This window comes from Perca fluviatilis, chromosome 16 (genome assembly GCF_010015445.1).
Source record: "Perca fluviatilis chromosome 16, GENO_Pfluv_1.0, whole genome shotgun sequence".
In the NCBI taxonomy this organism is placed as follows: Eukaryota; Metazoa; Chordata; class Actinopteri; order Perciformes; family Percidae; genus Perca; species Perca fluviatilis.
In genome coordinates this window covers 16532376-16556355 of record NC_053127.1, presented here as the reverse complement: position 1 = coordinate 16556355, position 23980 = coordinate 16532376, and the positions used below count along the sequence as shown (strand labels likewise).

Genomic DNA, 23980 nt, shown 5'->3' with positions numbered 1-23980 from the left:
ATATAAACTCACAATAACGCTATCCACACACACACACACACACACACACACACACACACACACACACACACACACACACACACACACACACACACACACACACACACACACACACACGATATGAAGGCTATAATCCTAACTTTCTCATGAAAACTGTTTTTTGAGATTGTAAAGAGTCTGCTCAAGTCTCGGAAAAATAGGCCAAGTCACCATGGACAGTCAGCACGTTATCTTCTAGTATGCAGGATTCAAATCTGTTGTCTCCCAGCTAATCATCAGTGCAGTTGGATCCTTTGATTAAATCGAAAATGGTCGATATTTACAAGTCAAATTGACTAATATGGATGTGAAGCTGTGGTTTAAGATGATTAAAAACTGTAATTGAGGCGACTATAATCTGCACAAATCTGCACAAATATAGCTTGAATACATTCTGTAGGATGCAGAGGCCTCACTTCGCTGCTGCAAGTCAGTGCAGTGGCCAACCTGGTTTAAAAGAAAATTCAGCAACTCTTACTGCACTTTGTGGGAGTAAGCTGCAGAGGACGTTCATGTACAGAGTGTTTCTAAGTCATTCACCTCTGGGTGTGCACACACAGTCACAGAGAGAGAGGGGGAGATTATGTGCTCATACCAGACAGAATAACAGTTGTTATATGGTGTGTTTCTGTATTTTTTCTGTATAAGTGGTAAACATGACCAAATCTGTCTTAATTCTTGAATTCTGTGATCTAAGACTGCAATCATCAACATAGACACCCTGATGTAGCTTTACTGAATGAGCTGGTTTCCTTATTGCATCTGTGTGACCAGGGACGTGCACAGACATTTTTGGCGGCAGGAGCTCATGAAAAAAAAAGGCCTAATAGTTAATAAATAATTATTTATTTTAAATGTTAACAAAATGTTAAATATATTAACACAACTCTGACTACCTTACCATTTTTTCTTATTTCCCTTAAGCACTTATTTAATAAATACTCAACAAAATGATCAGTTCACACAGATACTTTTTGGTATTGACCAGGTTAATCACAAACAGCAAGGGAAACTCTGCCACAATGTGCATGTTTTCTATGCTATTAGTTTCAAGTATATATCTAGAATAAGTGACTGCACCAAGGAGAGGGACATAGTTTTGTTTATTTTGCATATGGCAATAACTAATTTTAAATCTTTTAGTGCTATTAGAATAAATAACACTTCAAAGAATCTTTTTGAAAAATCTGAAAAGAAATCTAACCCTGTTATTATAAAATGAGGAGCCTACGGTCCAAATGATGAAGTTACTGTTTAATCCAGGACACTTTTTACATGTTGTGGTCAATTTAGAGATTTTGATCTATTTGGCCTCCATGTCTTCTTTTACTCTAATGGAAATGAAACTTCCAAAATACATATTTAGATGGTATTTGTTTTGGGCTGCATCTGTAGATTTCTTCTAAAATCATCTACATATTTAAACCTAACTTTTAAGGGGGAAAGACCCTTAACTCATTAACTGGGGAAGTTCTGTGGTAACAAGTTATATTGTGTGCTGTTCACCTGCAGTGCCTTGTCAAATGTGTGCAAATTAGCTCATTTTAATTCGTCAACGCCTAATTTGCATATCAATGTGGCGATTGTTATTGTTATCAGACACATATTTTACTGTAGCTGTTCACCTGAGGTGTCTCCATTAAGCACAGTACATTAGCCTGTAGGGCCATGATGCCTCAGCTAAACCTTAGCTAACTTATTACAGAAGCTAGTAGCTCATGCATGTTAGCAAGACAGAAGTTAACTATTTGTTTTGTCTTTCGTCTAATTAGCTGTAAAACGAGGCACTGGCTGCTTAGTCTTTTGTTCATCACCACTCACCTCCACACAAGACAAGAAAAACTTTCTGGGGTAGGAGCTGTCTGCCTCTCTGCCTGCCTGTCTGCCTCTCTCTGTGTGTCTGTGTGTGCGGTGAGGAGATGCATCATGGAGAGGGGGAGAGAGAGAGAGAGAGAGAGAGAGAGAGAGAGAGAGAGAGAGAGAGAGGGAGAGAGAGAGTGTGTCATCTCCCGATCTGATAATTTGATTATTTTAATTCAAGAACTACATTTGTTTGACAGGGAAGCTGTGTGCTAGCAGGAATATGTATAGGGTATATTTATTAATAAAAAAAAATAAAAAATCAGGAAGAAAAAGGGCAGGTGCATCAGCTCCTTTGGATGTCTATGTGTGCACGTGCCTGCGTGTGACCTTTATATGAAATGGTAGATCTGACATGACATGCCCTCACATACAAAGAAAAACAGCATGAGGACTGCGCAAGTATTCAATCAGTGCATGTTCTATTGATTGTTTATGGAACATGTAGCTTTATGACCTCACTACACGAAAGCTCACAAAACCTCCTGCAAAGCTCTGAGGTAGACAGGCTCTTGTGTGCAGGCTTGAGCTAACCTGAGCTCAGAAGAGAATCTTGTGTTTTGTCAGGCCTACATTTTAACGGTTTGTGTTTCCATTGGAGACGCAATGCATTTTGACAGTGGAGTGTTTGTACTTTATTGCCACACTACTTTAGCTGTGCTCATCTCAACCGGATAGCCAGTCCTCGAGAGCCCCAATCCCTGTACACGGTCTCCTTGACATCCCCCTGCCCAGTCTCAGATACTCCGCTCTGAGGTAGCTGGCTCCCCAGAGATCCCTGCTTTGAGAGTTGCTTCCGTGTCTTCTTTTACTCTAACAGTTACTTTTCATACTATTATGTAAACCATATACCATATACAGTAATAAGCTTATAAAAGGCAATGCATTGTTAAGGATTAAACCAGTGGTGTTCAACCTTTTCGACGTGTGCTCCTTTACAAAAAAGCAAGGTTTATTTGGGGCTCCTTTTCACCTTTCAGATGTCGTATGTTGTATATAAACAATTGTATCAGGCTCAAGGAGATCAAACTATCAAATATTTCACAACAAATCTTATTAATCATCTCATGACCCCTCGACCCATCAGATTTACCTTGTGACCCTTTGAAGGGGCCCGACTCAGGAGGTTGGGAACCACTGGACTAAAACAGAACTGTATAAAAGTAGTTAGAAATAGCTCCAGTTACAACAGTAAAATACCTATTTATGCATCAGTATTAATCTGATAATCTAATATAAATATATCAGTCACAGGGGCAATTGTTCTACATGAGTACCGTACTTTTTCTATGAATAGGCTACCTTACGTAGATTTTTCTTATAATACTGCCGTACCTTTATTTTAGTTGGATTTTGGATGCAGGACTTTTATTCATAGTGGAGTTTTGTGTAAAGGAACTGAATACCTCTTCCACCCCTGAAAAATCACAGTTACAAGGTTTAGAAACATCTTCTGGAGCCCAAATGGCCACTGCTGTCTTGTCCCAGACTGCATCAGTTACCTAACGTCCTTTTCCACAACCTGCACATTCATATTCCATGTGACAGAGTAGCTAGGGGCTCTATGTTTTTCTCAAGGACACACAGGGATCAAATGCATGACCTTTCAGTTATCGGTTGTAGTTTCCAACCACTTTCCCTAACAGGCATGCTGTCACTCGCTTCATTAATTTCATCATTACAAAACTGCCTTAGAGGATAAGAGAATATTTCATTTACATTTTTATGTAGCTAGCTGATCCCTGACTTAAACGCTCGTACATGAATACTGTAGGTGAGGGCTTAGTTTCTCGAGTAGACACATTTCCATCTCCACTGTTGAATCTTGAGGCTAGATTGGTTTGTTCCAGAGGGAAGAATGAATGAAGAATATTTTTAACTTTTACAGTTTTTTTCTGATGTCATAGTTAGGATTATGTCTGCAACATGTACCCAGAGCTCATAGTCCTCAAATTACTTGTTTTGACTGGTCCAGCAGTTTTAATCCTGCATATATGCAATTTACAAAGATATAAAAGAGAGAAAAGCTGCAAAGCTTCACGTATGAGAAGCTATAACCAGAGAATGTTTGCCATTTTTACTTGACAAATGCCCCTTTTTCACAGAAGACATCAGACTTAGTGGTCCAGGTGATCAAACAGGTTATAAACCAGCCAGCAGTTCAGATCAGATTACCTAAAACCACTATTTGTGGGAGCACTTGTAATTTTGGTAATAATACCTCACAGAACAGAAAAAAAACTGTGTGCAAATTTATACCAGCAAACTTTGATGGATATTTACAATTAACTTGGTGAGCACAATGTTTTTATAATGGATATAATTGAAGGCCAAAGCTATAAACCTTTATGGGGACAATCCTCACTTGTCTGTTGTTTACTGTTGGAAGTCGAATCTGGTGGACATATACCAGCTTTTGCTGCCATATGCATCTGGCCAGTGACCTTTAAGCTTTTCTTTTTTTAATATATCTTTTTAGGGGATGCTTTCTCTCCGCACTAGCTCACCCTGTCACCAAGTTCATTAATTTCATTAATCAACAAACTTCCCTCAAGGCATCAGAGGTTATTACAGCCAAGATAAAATGTATTTAATATTAGAACTTTTCTAATTTGATATTAATAGCTTTTTTTAATGCATGTGTCTCGACATGTCAGCACAAGGCTTCACTGTAGAGAAGCAGTAAATAATCCAAGACCTGGTGGATTGAGCTTCTTGTGCTGCTATAGAGAAGGTGTCAGAGGATAACAGGAAGATGAATGAAAAATAGTTGTTTATGCTTCCATCAGTGATGTATTGATTAATGCATCAACCGATATCCAATTGTGTTGGCTTCCCGCCCACCCGCACGCCCGCCTGCCTGTCTGTCTGTCTGTCTGTCTGTCTGTGCCACCAGCTACCAAGAGAGGGAACAAGCTTCTTTATCTGCCCCTGGATCTCCATCACTCGTTCTTTGTCTGCCTTTTGCTCGCTGCTTTATTGTCTATGTCATCTCCTCCTATATTTCTCACTTTGCTCCCTCTGCCACTCTGTTATCTGTTTTTATCAGCGTCATTTTTCTCTCGCACCCCTCTCCTGTCACACACCCACCTTCCCTCTCGCTCTCTCAGACACACTCTTACATTTTCTCCTCTTTTCCTCGAGCCAATGTGAGGAAGTGTCTGCTCCCCCATATGGCCTGTCAAGATCCAGCAGTGAGAGTGAGGGTGGTGTGTTGCATTCTAACATAGGCGTGAAAAAAAGAGGAGAGAAATCATATGTGGAATGGTGGTGAAATAGGCTGTGAAGAAGCACATCCATTAGGGAAACTGCCTTTGAACCTATGTGGCACTGTGCAGCCATAAATAATCAAAGGAAAGTGTATTTTGTGTAAAATATCAATTATAAATCAAGTATTTTCTACAATCCAAATAGAGAAAATAAGCAGGTGTGTTATGAAAGAAATGGGTAAACATAAACAATAGGTAGACTGTAGATGCTTATTCTGCAGTCGGAAATTAGGGAGTAATCTGGTATGATTGTTTGTCTTTTTCCATAATACACAGCTGCACACTCTGTGATGCAAGAACAAAGGATGGGAAATATGTGCATGAAAATATGCAGTATAATAAAGTTGATAGACAAGTTTGATAATCAATTAAATTTACTTTTTTAAACAATAATGCCAAATGTTCCCCAGTTCCAGCTTCTCAGTTGTAAAAATTAGTTCATTTCTTTTCTGTGAATGATAACTGTTTAGATATTAATACCAAGAATAGTTTTAATTTTTAGTTTAAATCTTAATCTTAAAATGTTTAAAATGTGTACTTTAGCAGGTTTAAATCCAACGATAGACAAAACAAGCAGTTAGATGAAAATTCTGATGAGCAGTTTTCACTATTCCTCAATACATATTTAAAGTTGTTAAGTTTAAGTTATGTTTTTTTATGTTGTCTGTAACTTTATTGTTCTTGCTCTTGACCATGACTTTCTTAAAATTGAGATATTTCAACTCAGTTAGGTTTTCCTGGTTGAATGTTGAATAAAATAAGCGTTAAGTACCTTGAAATCAGATGAAGAACAGTGAGCCTGTGTGTGATCACTTTCAGTATAATGCAACATAGGGATAAAAGAGGCAAGGGAATATACTGATTAGTTTTTGTTTGTTTGTTTGTAGTTTTTAATTTTGCTCTTAAGTTTATATTTGTCAGTTCCAGTTTCATGGGGCAAACAGTTTAAATGCACAGGGAGATGTTGGTGAAATGCATTCTTGCATAAAATCCTTGCTCAGTGCAGCTTTAAATACCATGTGAATGAATCCATGTTCATAGAAACAAGTTTCTATTGGCCCTGGGTGGATTAGGTCAAACAACTAAAGCCCAGCAGCCATGGTCGCCTGTTATACAGTCAATCCAATCTTTACTAATGGAGCTAGTTCTTGTTAAGGACACAGTGCTCTTCGTCCAAATGATCGCAGCCCACTGTGCGCTGTATCTGCATCCACAAAAAACAAACGTCTGTCTGTTATCTGTGGCACACATAGCGAGCTGGATGATGGTTGTGTTGGTGGTGATAGTGGTGTAGGATGGCACATAGTGGAGCGCTAATGACAAAACAGCACTATCGACTGTGTTCAACAGAAAAAAGGATGATGTTGATGTGGGTGGGAGAAGCTGCCATGATGGGAGATATCATAAGCTTGTATTCACCAAAAAAGCCTTATTCTATTACGTTGGATTCCACTGTGCTATTCTATTCTGTTCTATGTTTAATGTGGCTGCACCCTTGGCACAGATTCAGCTGTTATCAGAAGTATAAGAGCATTATCGTATCATAGAGGAATATTGCATCAGACCAGTAGATACTGGCAGATAAATGTACGAATCCACTTCATGCCCGGTGGGAGTCTTCATCTGTGAGCTATAGCGTTACCCTGACGACTTCCTAAGGTTTACTGCTGAGTTCAGCCAGATTATGAATAATGGAGAAAGGTCAGGATAGATTTTTAATGGATTTATACACCACATGGCCATGGCTGAATCAACAGGGATTCTAGAGCGATCATTTCTATTACAAAGGGCACGGGTATGTTCTGGCCTGAACTGTTGCTCCGACTGCTGCTGCTGTGTTGAATCTACAAATGTCACCGAACGTTAACATAGGATATACTTTCCATGCCAGGGTTAATACCACTAATTTAAGTCATGACCTAATTCCAAGCATCATTAAAGAGTGGTCAGATCATATATTTTAAAGAAGGCAGTTTGATTCATTAAATAATTATTCGTTTCATATATAATGAATGTTTCAGATGGGTGGGCCATACAGATAAATAATTTAAATGCTTTGCTGTTTAAATTTCGTCAATTTTAGTTCTTCAGTCATTAGCAACTTAAGTCTTTGTTTCATGTTTCAAAGTGTCTACGCAAAGTTGTGTCTCCAAATGCATAAAACACTGATTGCTCGGTGCATGATATGAGGAGCTTTATACTAATCCCCTTCCTTAATAAGCTGTTTTATGTGCATCACAATTCATAAAGGGGGTCAGGGTGGGTCATTCGACTTCTATTTCGCCTCCAAAAGGCGAGTCACCATGACTTTAAATGCGTCATTTTAATGTATTGCAGTGTGTGATGTGTGGAAGATGTAATTTACAGAGTGTCAGCAGCAACCAAGGCTGAGAGTCATGTCCCCCAGTTGACACCAAGTAAACAGTCACTTAGCTTGCGTGTCCCTGTCCACCCCCATAACACTGATGGAGACTAATGATCACACCCACGTGTAATTGCTCTGACATATCACAGTGACAGATCATATAGAAAGCAGTAAATCGGGAAGGACTTTAATGCCAGAATTGAAATGGAAACTGGAAATTAGAAATCATCCATTATGGAAGGTTCTGTTTCTTTATTCAGCTCGCTCACTGGGATAAATCTGACTTTTTAAATAGCAACTTTTTATTTTGGAGCATGTGTGCAGGGGAAACAGACACATGCACACGCGCAGATACAAGCATATGCATACACCACACACATTGGCATTTGTGACTTGGCAGACAATACCATTTTTAAACACAACTATCCTTTGCACTTGATTTGCATAATTCTAATTAAATGCTCTCTCAGAAGCATCCAATCATGATGTCAAGTAGAAAGTAGGAGGAAATAAATCCTTTTATATTTTAATCTGCTTTACTACGACATTGTCTAGCCTGCCAGGGAAATGAATATTTCACCTCACACTACACAGAGGCATTCTTATTTGCATCAGTACGCTGAAATGAAATGCAAGTGTGAATTGCATTTTTCACATTGCAGATGTGTTTTGATAGTCTGGCTATCACCAGACCAAGATCAATCTTTTAAGATTGAACATTAGTCTGGGGAGTGCTCTGTATTTTCTACTGCACAAGAGGCGTAATCAACGGGCATAGTTCAAATGACAAATGACTCTGTACGCAATTGGATAGTCCTTCAACCAATCAGTCCGGGTGACGTAGCAGCGACTGCGGCATCAACGGGTTGCTGCGCCATAGGGGTGGGGGAAAAAATCGATACAGCATAGTATCGCGATATTTTTCGTGGCAATATATGTGTTGGTCAGTCTGTCTGCTTGACAATCCCCATTTTGCAGCAATAAAATTGAAGTGAGATGAACAGACAGAGAAATGTATCTTTTTAGATAAAACATATGTTGACAAAATTTTCCTTTGGGGACATCATTAGAAAAAAGGTAATACATTGCAATATATCGCAGAATATTGCAATATGTTTAAAATCGCAATAATATCATATCGTGAGGCCTCTGGTGATTCCCACCCCTACTGCGCCATGTTGAATGTAAACAAGAAGCTGCTTGCCGTCGCTTCTCTATCGTTATCGTGTTAAACCTGCCAATAGTGCGCCAGGTGAATAAGCCAGTTTGTGATTGGTCCCCGCAGATTTGTAACGGAAGCAGGATATAAAAATTTACAGGTTTCCAGCCTGAGCTGCAGGGCGAAATCAAATCGCCAGCAGATCGGGCTGGGTTTACCCAGTCTAGTGTTTTGATTCTGTCCAAGTAAATGCTGATAACATTTCATACTTTAGTTCCATGTTGTGAAGACTGACCAGAAAGTTTTAGTTAGTTCCAGTTTTTTTGTTTTTTTTATAAAGACCAGCAATATAAAAGCTTAATTTGCACTCTTAAACACCTCAGAGTTGCTTGCAGTTTCAAAAAATGCTATTCATAAATCAGTTTGCCACCTACGTATTTACGATCGGAAAAGGGAGAGTTTTTTTTTCTTCTGCTTCTTGCAGTAGGCTTCTCTTGGTGACTTGAGTGCACTGACTATAGGCACAGGTTTGGTGACAAGAAGGATGCAAATTGATTCATGAGGCTGATGAAAAAAAAGGTACCCAACAACTGAAATTAATTTTCTTTTCCACCCTCATGATCATGAACGGCAAAGTCAGTGTGGATTTTCATTAACGGCTGGGCGATATACTCTATATAATATTATGGAAAAATGTATGCAAATCACAGAAAAAACTGGAAAGGCACTTGGAGAGCGCAGATCTCCGACCAGAATGCACTATTACACAATGTTTATGTAGTGTGAATTTTTCCAGTCCGATTATTCCGACACCACATGAATGCAGCACAAATGCCCTATTTCATTATGTTAACGAAAGTGAAAATTAGTGTATCTGCAATCATCATCAGTGATGCCCTGTGATTTGGATCCGCTCCAAAATGTAATGGGTTTCTCCTTGGCCCATGATACACCCTTCCACCAAGTTTAATAGAAAGCAATGTCCTTGTTGTGCATTTCATGAAACAAAACCCTCACATTAAAAACAAAAACTTCAGTTACTCATTTTGCTATTTATTTTTTTATTTGTTTGAAATAAAAAAAAAATACAATATAATAATGAAGTCCTTGAGCAAGATGCCCAATTGCTCTTAAAGGAATATTTCACCGCTGGAAAGCTGAATATATCTTTAAATTGGGTCACTTATGTAGTAGAAATGTGAAAAAAAAAATTTAAATTGTTGCCTTCTAGGCCGAGAAAAGCCAGAAAATGTGTTTTGGTCTTATATGGATGAAAAACACCAAATCCCAGAATGCACCTGCTTCGTTGCTTTGAGTCCACTCCCAAGCCACGCCTACCGCTTGACAGACCGACAGAGGCATTCAACTCAACTCAAGCGTGTTTTATTGTCATTTCAACCATATACACGAAACAACGTTTCATCGTGACTCAAGTGGTTACACATTTAACACATTAACGAAATTATATAAAAACGACATACGAAACAGGCTACATTTAGTACACACACTTTATAGGCCCCGTAAAGTTCAGCTAACGCATACTAGCATTAGCGCTTGGTGGGCTGTAAACACCGAGCATAAACACAGCCGTGAATTAGTGTGTAATGTAGAATGGTCGGCATTTAACAGTCACAAACTCCACCAGCAGTTAGCAGTTAAATGATACAAATCACCACATTTCTGCACCACTCGGTGTTAACACAGCCCACCTCTTTTACCCGGCGACAGAGCATCTCTAGCTCGGAGGGCTAGCAGGCCTGGTAGCTGGACAGTCCGGTACGCTATTCAGGCATGTTTCCACAACAAAAACACAAAGTCTCTGAACTCACGTTTAGAGTGTCGTTGAAGTTGGATGTAGTCCAGTTTGTGGTCTAAATGAACGGACACTTGCAAGCAGGATCCGTAAAGTTCAGCTAACGCATACTAGCATTGGTGTAGCTAAACACAGAGTATAAACACAGCCGTGAATTAGCGTGGAATGTTGAATTGTCGGCATTTAACAGTCACAAGCTCCACCAGCAGTTAGCAATAGCTAGTTGGATTTTATTTCTACACCAGTCCGTTTAACACAGCCCACCTCCACGGGCCGGCGAGAGCAGCCTGGTAGCTGGATAGTCCCGGTTCCGGTACACTGTTGTTCAGGCATGTTTCCACAACAACAAAAACACAGCAGGAGTTTCGTTGAAGGAGGATGTAGTCCAGCTTGTTGTTTAATGAGCAGACACTTGCAAGCAGGATGGCTGGGACAGGTGGACAGCTAGCGTTAGCTTTCCACCTAGCCAATGAGGATGTCCCCTAGCCGGCTAGTGGCATTGAGCGACACCGCTGGTCTCCGTGCAGGCGAAGCTCACGTAGTGTGCCGAGTATTGCGTCTGTAATAACGTTTCCTCCATATTCTCCGATCTGTACCGATGTATCCCGGTGGTACACACGTCCGGTAGTTTGAATACAGATAATTGTTGTAAATGTTTTCTGCTGAAAACCGAAAGCCTGTTTAGCGAAGATTCAAGATGGCTGACAGTCGTTTTCATTCGGAATACCTCGGCCAGACTCGGCAGTCCAACCCCCTGTGGGCGTGTTGAAAACATACGGAAGTAGATCCTACTACTGGCTGTAGTCCTTTGCCTCTGGCCCAAAAATCTTCCAATGACACAAAAATCGTCATTTTACGTCATCGGAAGATTTTTTCCAGGCCCCAAATGCAGAAATCTCTCGTCTCAGGGGGACATGAGGGAGGGAGGCACGGTCATTCAGAAATACTATCGGGTTTCTACTGATACAAAGCTGAATGCTAAATCGGTGAAGTATCCCTTTAATATACTGTATATGCAAAAACATTTAAATTGCTTTGGACAAAAGTCAAATGAATGTTATAGCATACTATTAGTCCACAACTTGATACACTTCTACCTCAGTCAGCAGCATCTTACTGTACCATTTATTATGCTCACATACACACACACACACACACACACACACACACACACACACACTGACCATCATTTGTCCTCCCCCCAGGTGACTATTCTGATCATCCTGGCCCTGGCCTTCCTCGCCTGTATCGTGTTCTTGGTGGTTTATAAGGCCTTCACCTATGACCACGCCTGCCCAGATGGATTCATTTACAAGGTAAGACCCATAAGTGGCCTGAATTATATTTTACAGCATGACAAAACACCTATTTACAGCCCAGAGATAGTCAGGTGGTTAACAGGGCAGCTGGAATGTGTGAAATGTGTGAACGTTAGCATCCACAGGATGAGTTAAGATCCTAATTCTGATTTGTTTAGTCTATAAAATATCCCAAACTGTCCATCACAATTTCCATCAGCCCTGGGTTACATCTTCATATCACTTGTTTTGTCCAACCAACAGTCTCAAACCAAAATATATTAAATTGGCAATTATATAAAAAGGAGAAAATCAGCAAATTTGAGATGCCAGTGGCATTTTTGCTTAAAAGATTAATTCATTAATAAAAGTATGCTGCCTCTTTATTTGCTGTCAATTAAATCAAGCTCAACATTTTTTGGAATATTTGCTTTTTGGTGGAGACTGGAAAGTAAGATGAGAAGTCCATTGAATATGAAGGGATACCCAGGAACTGGTTATCTTAGCTTAGTTTAGCGCAAAGACTGGAAACAAGGTGAAACAAGAGACAAAATCCACCAACCAACAACTCTAAAGCTCACTAATTAGAACTTTATAACGACCATTTGTTTAATCCATACAAAAGTGTAGAACAACAGTTTGCCATGTAAGAGGGGTTATGTGCTGGACTAATCCTTGGCTGTTTAAATCCTCTCTGCACTTTACAGTCTCCCTCTCTACTTCCCTTCCTATCTAAATAATAAAAAAAAGGTGCACCAACTAGTCTCCTATGGGAGAAAAAAAAAAAAAACTCCCGCCCTACTTTTACTCATTTCCGAGGTCACGTTACAAAAGAGGCTAACAAGGCTTATCAGACAGGCAATCATGAATCAATGATATCAGTGATTTTGTTATGACCAGTATAATCAAGTGTAATGTTAGGCTTTTGTTCCTTGACACAGAAGCCAAAGAAAGAAACTCCATTGAGGCCATTCTCATATGTCATTAGCCATGTCGACTATTAGATGAAAATGAAATTAACTGCCTATTTCACAATAATTATCACATTATGATCACTAACCCCCCCCCATTTATATGGCTGAGCTCGTAAAAGAAGTAGCTTAAACACCCATTCTGATCTAACAATCTGCTGCCCAGATATGTACAGTATTAGTGTTGAATGTCTACACTTTTCCAAATGTGATGCAGACAGCCTCTCCTTACCTCCCTGGTACTTATAGATTTCCACTGCACTGCACTTATAACGTAAGTTTCTCTGTACTTTGTGAGAGGTCACCTTGGGATTCTGTGTCACTGGACAAATCTGGTCTTTAAGGTGGAATAAATCTAGTTTCAGGCCCACAGCCTCTGCAGGGGCTCTGATTGCAGCCTGCAGAGGTATTATTAGCAGTGTCACATGCATGTGTTCACCGGGTGCAAAAAAAGGCTTGTGGCTGTCCCCCCCCCACCCCACCCCCATCATCTTAAATTCTCGTGAGACATTTTCGGCTGTTTTTGGTCATTATTTTGGATAAAATAAATGCAAACCACGCAGTATATTTTTTAGCTAGATATAAAGAAAAACACAAGCCACAAAGCAGCTTGCCCTCCATGTCTGTCAGGCAAACGTCAATGTTAGCTTCTTAGATATGCCAGTTTTGAAAATCACAAATATATTTGAACATTGATATATATATCTATATTTTGACACTGAGTAATGTCAAGTATACCACTAATGTAATATCTTAATAAATCTGAGCTCAATTACTAAATTTTCTATAGATGTATAGAATGACTTTTCTCCGACTGGCTTGTTTCAACCTTGAGAGGACCTCGACAACAAGCAACTGCATTATTTTATCTGATTCTATTCACGTACAAACAAGATAAATATGGGTTCTCTTTCTCCCTTACAGCACAAGCGGTGTATCCCAGCCTCTTTGGAGGCCTACTACGCTGCTCAGGATGCCAACTCAAGGGGCCGTTTCTACACAGTGATCAGCCACTACAGCATGGCCAAGCAGACCACCTCGCACTCTGTCTCCCCCTGGCTGCCTGGAGGGGCGGCGGGGCAGCAGCACGACGCTAAACCTCCGAGCGACGAGGGCCACTGAGTTAGCTGAACGGTTAAAGGTTGTTGTAAACACATGCAGACATGAAGAAATACAGACACAGGCAGATATAGATGCATCCACACACAAACATGTAGGTGAATATTTAAAGATATAGACAAAAGAGACACATATTTCCACATCAGCTACATATATAAAGCCAATATAGAGTGAAAACATGCATGCAGACATAAGAACACACAAGCACATGCTAGGTCATGTTCTGATTTACCTTGACTGTCCATTTATGTGCTCATTCTCTTATCGAGCAGCATTTCCCATTGAACCTTTGCTCTCTTGGGATCATCATCTGCTGATACACACACACGTATACACACACACACACACGGTCTGCTCTCTTGTTACCATGTCTTTAGTCCTTTCCTCTAATTTATTATTTATTGATTGTGTTGATATATTTATTTTTTACTGTAAAGTATGAATGATTTGTATGTGATTATCTTTGTACAAAGGCACGAGTCAATGCTGAATTTCATGCTTCCTCTTTCTGAATTTGGGAATCTTTGTGTAGTTTATGTATATTCATTCACAGCCACTTTTCTTTCTTGTCCTAACAGCGTATCCCCAAGCACGTCCGACACACACAACACAAAAACACGCACACACACGTCCGACACACACGACACAAAAACATGCACACACACACACACGCCACACACGCGCACACACACACACACATATATACATTGCCGTATACTGTGTGATTACTCAAGTGTATTTTACTGATTTCCTGAACAGGTAGAGAGACAGAGAGAATAAGCTTAGTGGAGTACACACACACACACCTTCATATTCCAACCCGAAAATTGTTAGTATAGTCTTATATTGCTGTAACACATTTTTAAACACAAAATTTCAGCCGTACTGTCTGAGGAAAGTTTGACGCCAGTGTCCACGCCAATGTCCACATCCGCAACATGTCTTTAGTGGATTGAATGAATTTTCCCATCGTGGCTGTTTGATAGCTCATATACAGTGATATTTCAGTGTGCTGTGCTATACATTTTAAATCCAGAAATCCCCTAGTCACCCAAGCTGTACATACAACTGTGCGGTCAAGCTAGTTTTTTGTGTGTATACATTGTAGAAGCTTATTATTGGGAGTTTTTTCTTTTAGATTTTTACAGACTTACTTACCTATTGCTTCAGTCTTGTACATGTACTGTAGCTCCATTCAACACAATGTTACAGATGGGAAAGGAAATACTGTGCATATCAACATCTCTTGCCGAAACTCTTGCTGTTATTTTCTGCAGTGTTTTGTTATGTTTATCGATGGGCTTCAACTGCAGCCGAGTTTTGTTCCTGTAATGTTATTTTTCATTTTGTAACGTTGGATCTGTTGTCAGGAGTGCTTTTATGAGATATTGTGATGTTGTTAGTTGATATGTAGCGATACCTGGTGTAATTTATCAGTGTGCATCCTTGTCACTCTTAACTTGGTTTGAATTCAAAATAAAACAAGCTGTGACCTGTGCCGAGTGTGTCTGTCAGTCCCACTTACCACTGTGTCTCTTTAGCGCTCACACAGCGCCTAATGCAGCCCCGAGGCAGTGCAGTGTGAATGACAGCAAGTTATATTATTCAGATGTTCATACTCCTACTCAAATTCAAACTACATTAGATATGTATTCTGCTGTGCATAGAACTTTCCAAAGCTGCAGAGAGATTTGTTGGCTGTAATGATGAACAGCGGTGATTGACAGCAACAACAAAAAAATACCAGTAGAATACCTGTATCTGTAATAGCTAATGGATACATTATACATCTACAGAGTCCTCTGTGAATGGCAGATAAGGCCCTTGTTTTTCTTATGAACAGTACTAACAACAGTGTATTCAGTGAGTGACAAGAATAGCTAGCTTTTCTAATTAGAGGCTTGTATTCTAATGAATTCGTCAGCTGTCTGTGTTTTTCTCCACTGAGGAGTGAAACGCCCACTGAATGCAACAGAGCTTTCAGAGAAAGAGAGAAGAAAACAACATGGAGGAAAAGACAAATATAAACGGTGTATCTTTGGACAAAAAACACATGTACATTAAATTCAACATTTTAAATGTACAGGAAATTGGCTTCAAATACCATAAAGTAAGTCCAAAATCTCCCATGAATGATGCAGGCACCACATGAGTCAATCAATAAGAGGAGACGCACACCATCCTGCCGTGTTAAGCATAATCAGACAGTGTGTCAATAATACTAAAGGTTTTCACAAAGGTTTACTGAAATGACATGCATCACATGCAAAATGCATCATCATTAGTGTATGCGATGTAAGATTGAAATAAAAGGCAAATCAGTATAATCGATAAGACATAGCAGCAGCAATAATGTAATCTTTTCTTGTATTGTCTTACTATTATTGTAGTCCTCCTATTTCAATAATAGATATGCCAAAGCCAACCATTGCACACAATCAGTCAAAGTTTGTTGTCACCTGGTGTCAAAACCAAAGTATCTCCAAACAACACTTACTTAAACTTATTTTTGTAAACCTAAATGTGTTTTACACTTAGACTCAGGAAATAGATTCACTCTACAACACTGGCCCACTCTATTCATGACCATCATTGTGTAATGTATGTCATTTCCTATCACAGTCAATATACATTTTCATATAATATTATACATTTTCTGGAAAATCAATTGAGAAATGTCTGTTTTTGGCCAATTCAGCAAAGTAAATAGCTCAGAAATTAAATTATTACATTGCAATGCAAAAATCAGACAAATCCAATTTTGCCATAAAACAGTCCTGATCATTAGCTTACAGCATTGTCCATAAAGGACAACTACACCTATAAATGTTTACGAGTTATTTTATGGTAGACACATTCATATTGTTTATAATGTCTTATCAACCACACCTACTTGTTGCTCTTTCAAAGGTATTAAAACATGATATCCCACTGGGTCTTTAATGGGATTTCAAAATGGTATATATTATACTAATATACAAGAAGTATTATAATAGGACGAGCCAGTCAATGCACGCGTGTTCCTTCAAACAAACCAACAAAACAACATGAATTCTCATAATCAGCACGTGTTGATGCACCAAGTTCAAGTACAGCTTCTTTTTAAATAAAATAAACCTAGTTAATGCTATATTTTGCACATATTGTTGCTATTCACTCCAAGCTAATGACATGCATGACAGCCTAACAAGACTAAGCGTCTACAGCTATACTATTGGCTCTGTGCCAGTATCAGCATGCTACTGTAACATGCTCACAATGCAAATGCCAACATGCTGATGTTAAGAAGGCATCATGTTTACCACATTCCCCCATCATTGTTTAGCATAACATGCTACTGTTTGCTAATTACTGAACACAAAACACAGCTGAGGCTGATGGGAATGTCAACCAAAGGTAAACCCAAAAATTTGACATTCAAATTTCAACCTAAAAATGGCACTAGAGGGAAAGTTAAGGGATCACCAACGTTGTTACAGTTCATGCTGAGGAGGACCTGAATGTGTGTACCAGAATTCATGGAAATCCATCTCATAGTTGTCGAGACATTTAATTCTTGACCAGTGTGGCGGACTGACTTACAGACCGTCCCTTTTGCTATCCCTATTGCCATATCACTATAGCAAAGAAACTCATTATTGTTAAGTTGTTCAGTTACAACAGAAACTTAAATATTAAGGACTGATCATAGGGTTTTCACATTTTTCCTGATGTCTGCCGTTTTCTTTACTCCCACCCCACGTGGATACACAACAGAACTGACTCAGAGTCTGCACAACGGTGACAGATTGTTGCACATGCTTACACAACCCTAACACAACGCTGACATGTGAATTAAAGGGTCAGAAGCAGCTGGTGACTCTTTATGGGCAAGAAAAGGTACATAGTTGTCTATTTCCTTCAAAGGTCTGTAACGACTTAGACACCCGACACTGGAGGACTCAAATGCACGACTCAGAGACACGGTTGAAAGTTAAACAAAATAAAGTCTTTACTAGAAAAATGGTTTAAACAAAAGGTGCTCACAAGGAGGATATTATCAAACAAACTTAATGGCGTATATAACCTGGCTGGAACATTGACAAGACTAAGGAGGAGACAAGACAAGGCGAACTGGCACAAGACAAAGGGAAACAAGGACTATTTATACAAGAGGTAGGGGAGACCAGGTGAAAACAATCAGGGGCAGGGTAGACAGTAACAAAAGCGGGAAACTCACACAAAGGGAGGAAGTCAGGATCTGAAACAAGGGGGAAAGGTGAATACAAAATGAAACAGGAAGTGCAGAACAAGACAAAGAATGAGAAACTAAACTTAAGAAACTTGGCGAGACATAACAAGGCCAACAATGATGGGCAACAAAACGACCACGATACTGTATACCTTTGAAATATACAATGACTAAACTGAGAAGAAATTTGTGAAAAGTATATCTAATGATATAGAAACAAGACTTCACTTGCAATTTCTCATTCCATTTTGAGAATGTTACAAGATGATAATATGTATGATCACTAATTTAAGCAGAACTGTTAAATGTAAGATCATTTTCTTCTCTTCACACTGCGAGAAGCATACAATCCTCACCAGGCTTATTAGACCATTAATTTAAAAGACCTTATGGCCCTGATTACTTACTAGGGACAATTGGCAATCAGATGAACTGTGGCTTAATCCTTTCTTTGGCTCTCTAATTATAATGGAAAATAGCTTCCAGTGCTATAATTAATGCTAAATTCCTGCCAGTGCAGAATATTAGATACTGATGTGAAGAAGGACTGATTATTGCAGACCAGTCATTGATGTTTTCTCGAAGTATAGAGGGTTGCTGGAGGAAGGAGGGAGAAAGTAGAAGAAGGGGGAGCATGTGGCAGACATTTGGAAATGAACAGCCATATATGTCCACCCTGTTGTCTCCCAACACAGGAAAAGATCCAACGTTTTGTATTCAGAGCTTCTCTCTCTCACAGTCGTCATTTTTCTTCTTGCTCACATTTTGTCTTCTTCATTTCATATTCAAGCTCTCTGTCTGTCTGTCTTTTTCTTTCTTCCTTCCGCACTCTCTTTTTTTTAACACATACTTCATTGCTGTCATCTCCCATTTCCCTCGGCTCTCAGCTACTGCGGATGGACAGCACTGTTTTGATATTTTCAATTGGTGAAAACAAGTCTTAATACCAAGGCCAGTAAATGTATCGGCTACTGTCATTGTACATATGTCAATGAACAGCTGCAGACTGTTTGCTAACATTTGAAATAAACCACTTGGAGTGAAATATTTGTTATGGTGAAGGTTTTCAAAAAAGGTGATGACAGAGAATTTTTCATTGTTACTTCCAGACTGTCAAACAATCTGATCTTCCCCATCTATTGCCATTATTTAAATCTCCATTTAACCATCCCTTTACAACAGCTTTGTAGTCTCCTCAGTTATTAATATGACAACATCATCGCTTTATTTTTTGTCAGTTACACTTATTTACCGATTTATTCTAATTATTTTAAAATTCTCTGCAAAACATTTGTTGTTTGTAAATGCACCCTACACACACACACACACCACTCAAATGTACCGTACACACATATGGCCATCTGTGTAATTTATGCTCTAGACCTCCAACCCTTCCCTCGGCCATCTCCTCTGCTGTCAGAGAAAGGCTGCTTCTCAGCAGTTGGCCCTCGGAGGTGTAGAGGAGGAAAACAGAAGGAAGAGAAGGAGAAAAATAACAGTGGAGAGGGACAGATCCGGAGGGAATTACAAGGGGAGAAGAGGAGTCATCAGGTAAGTAAGATCAGGGGTTTCATCTGCACTCGACAGACATCGAGACATGCACATTGGCAGATGCTGACAGTTTTATATTCAGTGTTAAAGTTTGGTTTGGCACTTTTTGTGCTCAGTTTTTCCTGTCAATGTACATAAATGATAAGAATTTGATATGAGGGATCTTAGAGACGCTCTTGTCATGGGAGCTGTACAGTACTTTGTGGAGTTGGATCTGCTTTTAACATAAAATTAGTCCCGTTCAGCACAAAGTGAAGAAAAAAAAACATGCAACCTTCCACATGTCCTCTCTCTCTTAAGTCAATGTTTTCTATTGACTAATGCTGAAAAACACTGTGTTTTAGCTACAATAATGAAAAATCTGTTTTGATATTAATCAAGTGTCTGAAATGAAGTCTGAGCTGAGTTTGTCCTTGGTGTTACAGTTTTTTTTACAATTCAGTCACACAGACTTTATGCACCATGGATTACACACACACACTGGTGAGTCACTGCAAAACACAAAATGTGCTGTTGTTCTGTCAGGATCTGATTTATTTCTCAGAAAAGCTTGCTTATAGTTTGCAACATCATTCTCTTGAAACAACACCTCATACCTAACTGACGAAAATAGATTGTTTGTCACGACCCTTCAAAACGAACCATGTGACTGTTAAAAAAAAACAATTCATCATGTTCTGATCCGCCACTGTGACGAGCCCTCCGCTTCATTCTATGGGATAACAATAATTCAAAACAGTATCTGTGTGATACATTGATATACATTGTGGTCATGGTTAAAAGTTTAGTTTATAAAAGTTAACTGGAGACAGGATGGGAACTGCAGTTTCTAGTGTCAAAGTCACTTTGTACTCTCCAACCCTCCCAGCATGCTCCCGTCGGAGACTTTGCTGTGCTTTACCTTCACATTACTTCCACTGTTGACTCAGAGAGCACATACATGAATGTCATGACCACAAGAAAACTTAACCATAGGTTGTTTTAAGCATTTGAACAGGTAGTTGTAAGCTTGTTATCGCCTGATGGAACTTTGCGCCGAAGATCTTTCCGTTTGTGGTGTTGTCAGGTCATATGGTCAGAGGTGGGTAGAGTAGCCAAAAATTGTACTCAAGTAAAAGTGCTGTTACTTCAGAATAATATGACTCAAGTAAAAGTAAAAAGTAGTCATCCAAATAATTACTTGAGTAAGAGTAAAAAAGTACTCAGTGAAAAAACTACTCAAGTACTGAGTAACTGTTGAGTAACGTCTGATTTATTTTTTAACACAAGCATTCAATCAGACGGACAAAAATACTAAATAATCATCTTTAGGCAAATTATAGTTCATCCAATCAATAAAATAAATAAAAATGAATTAATTACAAAATAGCTTAAATTAAAATAATCCAGGTAAATTCAAGTACTTAAAAAATAAAATCCATAAAATAATAATACATAAAAATAAATAAGCACAAGTAACACAAATTTCCAAACTGAAACAATAGGCTAATTACGGCAGTTTATGGAAAGCACAAGTGTAATTATGGTCAGATCTTGGTCCTGACTGATGGGGAAGTGATATTGATAAGCGTTGATTTACGCATCAGCGTCACCTATTTTTTGTTGCCAGCTGACGAGACTGCACAACTACGTTTGATTGGTGAAACACAGTCACGTACGTGGTAGAGCCTTTGGCGGAAGTCTCTCTCTCTCTCTCTCTCTCTCTCTCTCTCTCTCTTTCAAAATAAAACATTAAAATGAGGCGCACGCGGGGGGAATACAAACAATGACGCGTAGAATACCAAAGAGGTAAAAAGAAAAGTAACGAGCTCATTGTAGCCTAATGTAGCGGAGTAAGAGTACAGTTTCTTCTTCACAAATCTACTCAAGTAAAAGTAAAAAGTATAGTGATTTAAAACTACTCCTAGAAGTATAATTTTTTCAAAAACTTACTCAAGTAAATGTAACGGAGTAAATGTAACTCGTTACTACCCACCTCTGCATATGGTAAAATGTGGACGTGTGTTGCCAAGTTTCAGGGATGTATAGTAGGCTGTCAGACCCTTATCAGGACTATACTTGTATTTACTATAGCCAGCATTAGCAACCCGAGTCTACTGTAAGAGATATAACCGGACCCGGAACGGGCGAAAATATTGTACTGTAAATGAGAAATGAACATCACATTTAGGCATATACAGAAACCGAAAGGTTCAGTGTCAAGGCCACTTTGGTGATAGAAAGGGTCACTCTTGTGATCACAAGTGATGGTAACTATGACCTATCAGCTACAGTTGGTCTCTCACAGCACACCACCCTTTACCTCACAGTCTACCGGTGTGCTGGCCTGCCTGTTGGACTACTGATGATGTTAGTGAGCCAGCCATGATATACTCAAGAAAATATACAGTACTTAAAAAGAGCGTAAAATATTTAACATACTTCTACATGTTGCATGAAAAATGTAGGGTTTCTCTACATTAACATTACAGGCGATGTACTAGTAAAATGGTGTCTCATTTAAATTCATTACTCACTGGGCTTTTCAAATGGACTGTGTGTGTGTGTGTGTGTGTGTGTGTGTGTGTGTGTGTGTGTGTGTGTGTGTCAATTTAAGTAATCTACAGCATTAAATGATAATAGTGACCCTGATGATTGTCACGGTGTATCAATCATATTTAAATGCAGTCTGCCATAATGAAAGTGTAGTTTGCTAAGTTAAATCAGCATATACATGTTCAAATGTTAACGCACTGTGTGTGTGTCTCCCTGTGAGTGTGTGTTCATACTTTGTCCTGGCCTAGTTTCTTCCATCCATTTAGGGGGATGTCAGTTATATCCACAAACCCTTACTGCTGCTGGGGCAATCCTGCTGCGTTTGGTACATATAATATTCAAAATACTGAGCACAGTTCAATTATTTAGAATATAAATGTCTGGGTTAAGGGATGTAAGTCCTGTCTCTTTCTCAGGGAGCGGTATCAGAGCATAATAATCTGGCTGTCTGCAGCATTTGTTATGGCAATAAACAGAAATGATGGCTCAACAGTGTACTGGGTTTTCATTATTTATATAATTTCAGGAAAGAAAATTCATTAGATCATAGGTTACAAATACATTTGTCATGCCTACAGTTTTTTTTTCTGCCTCAGACATGCACAGACACACACTCACTATATGAAAACAAACATTGGTGTATGCTCCTCAGCAATAAACATATGCTCACATAGACTTGAATGAATTTGTTTGGACATTCATGCTTGATCACATTAAGAGGCAAACACACACACAAAGGAATATGAATTAATTCAGACATTCAGGCGGTCACACACGCACACGACACACACACACACACACACACACACACACACACACACACACACACACACACACACACACACACACACACACACACACACACTCTCTGATCTTTGTGTAGTCTGTGGAGCTTATTTGCGACACAGCACTCTCTGCTCAACGGTCCCAGTGAAACTGGGGCAATGGTATAATCCCTGGTCAGATGTCAGTCATATTTAGGAATGGATGCCAAAACACCGTGATGCAAACAGCAAACTGTGCTCTGTGAGAGCAGGGATTACTAAATTACTAAGAGATGACAGACTTAAATACCAGCCTGGGTGCATTTCATGTGCACTTGCTGGCTACAAGTGTGTTCATTTTATGACTCATGCTTATTCTAAAGAGGCTGGACCTGCCAACATAGACAAGGTACTGTTTAATTGTAGTCATGATGACACCAAATCATAGAGCTGGGCAAAATATCGATATTATATCGACATTGATATATGAAGCTAGATATCGTCTTAAATTTGGATATCGTAATATCGCGATATGACATAAGTGTTGTCTTTTCCTGGTTTTAAAGGCTGAATTACACCCCCTGGCATCACATTTTAAACTACTGCCATCTATGCGTCATTTCTGCCTTCCCCTTGTGACCAAGAACAGATCCAAATTCTCTTTCGTACCACAAGCCACAAAAGGCTTAAATCATTCAAAATAAGCTAGTTGTCCAGCTGGTCTGATCATACCCAAGGGTGTATAGTGTATTGTAGTGTGTGATGTATATTCTTCATGTTATGCCTGTCTGTGTGTCTGATGTAAGGACTATTTGTTTGTATCATATGTCTGATGTCTTGTCATAGCCTTGCGATTGTGCCGCAAACCCAACTGCCCCATGGGGACAATAAAGTTATCTACTATTACAATAAAGTGATGTCATTTTCCGAACTTACCAGACTTACTGCTGTTCTATTATCTGCCATTACCCACTTAGTCAGTTTATCAACATTACTGATGATTATT

At 39.2% G+C, this 23980-nt stretch overlaps 1 protein-coding gene across 1 annotated transcript in view; it reads left to right on the top strand.

Annotated features, from left to right (window-relative positions):
• nsg2 (neuronal vesicle trafficking associated 2) overlaps positions 1-15391 on the top strand; it is a 36816-nt gene extending 21425 nt beyond the window's left edge. The window contains exons 4-5 of the mRNA XM_039776803.1: positions 11711-11821; positions 13699-15391. Coding sequence (XP_039632737.1) covers positions 11711-11821; positions 13699-13896 — 309 coding nt within the window. The 3' untranslated portion in view covers positions 13897-15391. The remainder of the gene's footprint in view (positions 1-11710; positions 11822-13698) is intronic.
• Positions 15392-23980: the final 8589 nt, after the last annotated feature.